Source organism: Montipora foliosa, chromosome 11 (genome assembly GCF_036669935.1).
Source record: "Montipora foliosa isolate CH-2021 chromosome 11, ASM3666993v2, whole genome shotgun sequence".
Lineage (NCBI taxonomy): Eukaryota > Metazoa > Cnidaria > Anthozoa > Scleractinia > Acroporidae > Montipora > Montipora foliosa.
In genome coordinates this window covers 53668499-53674365 of record NC_090879.1, presented here as the reverse complement: position 1 = coordinate 53674365, position 5867 = coordinate 53668499, and the positions used below count along the sequence as shown (strand labels likewise).

Below are 5867 nucleotides of genomic sequence, written 5' to 3'. Positions count from 1 at the left end.
AGCAGATGTTTCGTTAGTTTTAAACATTTTCTAATGAAATCGGTCCAAAACAGTTACTCCAAGAAACTGGTAGAAGTACGGAATCTTATGGTGTCTACGAAGGAGTTAAAAGTCGCACTTCTGACACAAAATAACTTCGTTCGTTAATAGCATTAATAAACGAGCTTCAATAAAATTTGCGAAGTTGCGATGCGTTTTATGTAGCTGATACTCACCTGAACGTTTTATTTATAGCAGATGTCGACTCGTTTTCTTGGAAAAACGTTCGGAAGGAACTAAATTCAGATTTCTCCATCTTTGCAAGTACCAATGTGTAAATTCCCACCTGCAGCTGCCGAGCGCTGATAATCGTTCACCAGAGAAAAACAACCTGACTGCACAGTTGCCATCAGCAACCCCAAAGTACCATTCTCTCAAAATGTAAAGTGAAATAATGTTTGACTATTGACTGCCTTTCAGGACTAAATTAGAAAGGAGATTCAAGCTTCATTACCTTTTAAAATTGCTTAACTTTATTTGTTTGCGCCGACTTCATTTATTTATTTGATACATTATTAAATTAATTTAAAGTGAGTTCACGTTCGAATATTGACAGGTGTCGCAAATTTTCGGATAAATTTTGGTTTCAGCATCGAAACAAGTTCCGACAAGGTAATGCAATAGAATCTATTGGCGGTTTTTCGATTTCCATACTTGCCATTTACTTGGGAGAAAAGGAAGCGGGGGAGACGGGGTGGGGGGTACAAGTTCGAAACACTGCACGCCCGCGATATCTTTTAAGCCTGGTCCTCTCATGCCGCGGACATACCTGGGGTATAAGTGAACATTTATTGGCGAATCATAATCTGTCCCAGGCATTGACCGCCGGCTTGCCTGCGAATTCGTTTAACTGAGCAGCCGTCGGCGATGAAAATCAATTGCGGACGCAATGTATGACGTAACAACTCGATTTTTCCCACTATTCCTTACTTTCAAAATGGCGGAGGAAGTCACACGTGAGGATGTACCCAGAAACTGAATGTTCGTGGACGAAATAAGAGCGTACCGGGCTATATGTGACACGTCCTGTCATGAATATAAAGAACAAAGAGTAAAGAAAAATTCTTGGCAAGCACTCGCTAATACACTGAAGATTGATGTTGCTTCTGCTCAGCAAAGATACAACAACATCTGAACAAACTTCTCCAAGTACATAAAGAAAAGACTGGCTTTGGAAGAGATGATCTGGTAATACGACCAGATTATAAGTAATTCCGTTGGCTGTGTTCATATATCAAGCACCGCCAGACCCGTACTATCCATATTTTCAGATGGAATGGTTGGAAATTGCGCCAATTCGGTTTACATTTCGTGGCAATTTGAGTACGTCCGCGATCCATAGCAGACGAGTCGGGGACCCACTTTAACAGATCGCTGAAACGTTGTCAGTTGGAACCGGCGACTACGTCGCAGGTAGGTCGGCTGGATATCAGAATCAGGCTTTATTCTTTTGTTGGCAATCTCCCAAAATAGCTAATTGAAGCAAGTATAATTTTTTTCATAGTCATCCAGAAGCATGCCAGAACTGAGCAGTCGCTGATGTATGCCCCTAACAATTGGATGAGGTAAGGATAAGACACGACCATCATATGGACGAAGTTAAAGCCTGACAGTGGCATTTAAACTAAACTACAACCAACGCTCTCTGGTTATAGTACCATACAACTCGCAAATAAACCAACGTTCTTGTTTCTCTAATAATAGTCCAAACCCTATGCTGAAACAAGATTTCTGACTTCAAACTAGCAAGAAATTGTTTCTTTCATACTCAACGAAACGAAATTTACTCGGTTGTAGTAAAAACAATGAAAACACTTGGATCATTCACAATCTGTTAGACCAGAAACAGCCTACACGCAAAAAAAGCTAGTTGTGAGGGGAACTTAGAGGTTCTTTTCCTACTACCCTGCTTCTTTAAATGCTTGCACTGTTACTGCTGTTCATGACATGAACATGACTGCACTAGTTTTCCCATAAGAGTAATATAAGGCGCCTTCTTGCGAAGCGTTAGTTGCTCCTTGTTTATATCGAAGTATTCACAAATATACTTTAACACAGCAACACTAAGCTGATTTAGCCTGTTCGCATGATACAAGGCGCAAAGATCAAGATTGTCATAAGTAATAAGATGCTGGAGCTGAACTTCTCGTAGAACTTCTGTCCGAGTGTCCCAATATTGCTGTTGGTCGACAGCAGGCTCGCGATCACTACTGTCATCTTCTGCATGTTGATGGCGTAGTTTCCCAGCTTGCCAGGAAAAGTAGGAATGTATTTGTTGTGTACTAAGGAATTCATCTCGGGTGAACAGCCGCTTACCCTCCGCATTTCTGGCGTAGCGCATGTCGCGAGCTACCGACAGCGGATCCACTTTGTGGCCTGTTTGCTGCCCGATACTAAACTTTTCATTAAGGTACTTCTTTTGGGTTTCACTAAGGCGCGCGGATTTTTTTGTTTGCTTCAACGCCCAACCTCTCGACAGTTGATTGGTATTTGCGGCAACTTCCCGAGGATCGGTTCTCTCATCGTGGCTTGTCACTCCTGCGCTCCTTCCTTCAGTTAATTTAAGATGGTACATTTCTTTCGCTTGGTCAAGAAGTGTGGCTCTCTCTGGGAGCAATTCACACTTTTCGTATGACAGGTGCTTTTCAAGGGCTGAGTATCTTTGATAGACCTTGATACATCCTTCACTGGGACACTGGAAAACACCTACCCCTGCATTTCCCTCTGCTGTCTCTGGCACTTCAATGAGAGAATTTTCATCTGAAGACTTCTGGGTGCGTGTCGGACGCACTCCACTTGTTTTACAAAAAAATACATGATTCTGGTAAAAAGTTCCTCAAACATGTACAGCCGCTATTCAGCTCAAGCTGTACCCACGTGCAGTATACTCTTACTGGAAGGGATGAACGTTGGCGTATGAAGTTACCTTTCCGCCAATAAGGTGACCTTTATGCCATAACAAAAAATGCATAGCTACCTATCCCTCAGAACAAAAAAGTGATGTTCGTATCTGCTTTTTAAATCACGCTCATTATATGGTAAACTAAATGAGGGTGTTGCCGACAGCATATACTTGTAACCTATTGTTCTCATAATTACTAGATGTTAATACTACATGTGATACCTGTTGGTAGCTGTTTGTCCACTGTATTTCCACTGCCCACGTTGTAGGATCGCCATACTGTTATCGTTGTGCCCGTGCACTGTAGGTTGTTAATCAAGCTTATGCCATCCCATTTGATGGGGTTCTCCTTGATTCCCAATGAATCAACAACAGCCACTCTGATCCCAGTGAATCCTCCCGCTGATAGCATCGCAGTTTTTAAGTCCTCCGCAGTTTGAACATCGTGCCCCTCATTTATAAATCTGCGGACATGTGCTTTGAGGTCGCAAGGACCTTTCCCTCCTTGAGGGTCACTAAAGTCCACTCTAGAAAGAGTGATTCCAGTGGCAGCCCCATGGAACGACACGCAGCTAGCATGGTTCAATTGTGATAGAATCCGGCGTTATCGCTCCGGAAGAATGCTGTGGTGAGTTCAGGATTTTCCGTTTTCAGTGTGCGCAATACGTGTTCCATCATGCGGATAACCACCGAGCTTTTTTGACAATGTGCACGAAGGACTGACTCTTTAGATTTCCCTGATGTTTCCTTGCAACTACACTTATGTGCCAAGAAATGCCCCTCTTTGCAAACCAGTCAGTTTGAGATTCACGGTATTTCTGTGGCCAAAATTTCATGGCCCAGTCCTAAGTGATCATGACGGATGACTCGTCTAGTTCGTCAAGTACTTCTACTCTGGCAGAGTCCTGAATTTTACTTCTCAGTTGATGGGCCTTCCAGGACAGAACATTTTGAAATGCTTGGTCGCAAATATGACGCAAGTCATCCAACTCTTTATCCGGTAGTCCCAGATCTTCTCGTTTTAAGTATGCCAGGATGTCAGATATTTTAGTTTTCAATTCTTCGCATTGGGAGCATGAATTACCATGATAATGATCACTTGAGCTGCTGAACAAAGGATCTTTTTCATCGCTCAAAGCGTATGCACTACAGTGGTCAGCCACAGGCGAGGAGAGAGATACGTGCCCCTGATAAAAACAGACAACCGATATTATGAGACTAAGTAAAATAATTTACAGTAGCTCATAAATGGAGAGAAACAATGCACACTAGATTTTGTTACGGCTACTGAAATAGACCAAAGATACAGTAACGGCGAATTTGTTGCAGTCTGCTAAAAGGTACTGAGAACCAGGGAGGAAAATCAAAGATAGCAAAATCTGCGCTAAAGGATTTTATTTTGAAGCTCAGTTTGTTCTATTGCATTCTGCTCTGCTTGGTATTGAAACATGTTTGATAATAAATATAAGGAAAGTGAGTGAAAATCAGTCAAGTTTAAACACAATTTGGGCATTTGTGAGTAGTTGCATACAAAGGGGTTGGGAGCAAGCTACGCTGTTACAGGCACGATGTACTTAATTAATGATGCTAATTCTTGAATACCTTATAATCCGACTTTAGATAGTGCTTCCCGTTCTTCAGACAACTTTTCCATTGTCCAGCGACATCTCTCTTCAATATCCTGCATTCTTCTAGTCTCCTCACCACATGGCAAAGATCGTCAAAGGCCTTACTTCCTTGTGCGGCAATGTAGTCGATACTCTGCAACGACTTTCTCACACTGGCACTACAGCTTGAGAGGATGGTTAACATCGTTGTGCGTCCAAAAGGCTGGAATCCGGCTTCTTCGCAGTATTGGGTATACTGGATTACAATTCGTTCCGGAATCATATTACGAATTACATTAGGTGTCTCCACAACCTCACCAGTTGATAACTTCATGTATTTCTGTCCAAATGGGAGTTCTTGTATGTTGTGCGGACTCGTTATAAATGTCAAAATATGGTCAGGTTGGCTAGGATCTACTTGCATTCGGGGACTATACTTCAATGGAAGGGGAACGCCCCGACCAAACACATTTTTGTGCTGGCGCGCAATTTTCACTCGGTACTCAGTGATACCAGGCAAGTACCTCTGAAGGCGTTTGAAAGGGACTAGATCAGGCATTATCGACAAAACTTGCCTTCTTGTATCCCACGAGGATGCATTTTTGTATTTTTCTGCCAGGGCTTCAAGGTATTTGTGGTCGTCACCAACTGCAGATCCAAGCTCTTTGTCCACAAGCATTGACGACTGCAGTGCATCCCATAAATATGCTGCATCCCCTGGCATAATCACATCCAAAGCTGCTATACAATGACATCTTTGGCTTTTTTACGTGATTTTTTCGCGTACGTGGGCCCGCCTCTTCCCACCTCTTCCTGGGTCGAGTTAATTTCTCTACGTTACAACTTTCCAGAAATTTATTGAGTTGCTTCCTTCGTAAGTACTGTTCACTATGCTCTTCAGCTGGCACTTGTGTTGACTCCTCGTTGCTGCCGTCTAATCTCAACTCCATCATTCCTGTATATATGGCGGATAAATTGCTGTCCTCAGCAGAGCTTGCTTCCTGAAATATGGAGTTTCAATAGCATTAGTGGGCTAGATCCTGCTCTAATAACTTACATATTTCTTATTCAGCAAGCGCGAGGCTCGTACTAGGGGAATACCGGCCTTAGGTCATGGGGACGATATCCTACCAGTACCGTTCCGACCAAGCTTAACCAAAAAGAGATTGACTACACGACTGAAAATTGTTACGAAGAAATGCCATGATGAAGGACTGGAAAAACATCTCATACTTCAAGCGCGCGATTTTGATCGGGAGCCGAAACAGGCGTATACTTTGGTCTGATGTTACTAAAATAAAAGGGACAGAAAGTTGCAA

The 5867-nt window shown here is 42.7% G+C and overlaps 1 protein-coding gene and 1 pseudogene across 1 annotated transcript; both read right to left on the bottom strand.

Moving 5' to 3' along the window:
• LOC137977413 (uncharacterized) overlaps positions 1-295 on the bottom strand; it is a 7673-nt pseudogene extending 7378 nt beyond the window's left edge.
• A 4233-nt stretch (positions 296-4528) lies between these two features.
• Positions 4529-5272, bottom strand: LOC137977563 (uncharacterized). Its single transcript, XM_068824813.1, has one exon. It carries the CDS (start codon positions 5270-5272, stop codon positions 4529-4531), a length of 744 nt encoding a protein of 247 aa, XP_068680914.1.
• Positions 5273-5867: the final 595 nt, after the last annotated feature.

What these genes read in the sequence shown, in the direction of transcription:
- LOC137977563 (XM_068824813.1), bottom strand. Translation starts at nt 5,272, where the DNA reads ATGCCAGGGGATGCAGCATATTTATGGGATGCACTGCAGTCGTCAATG.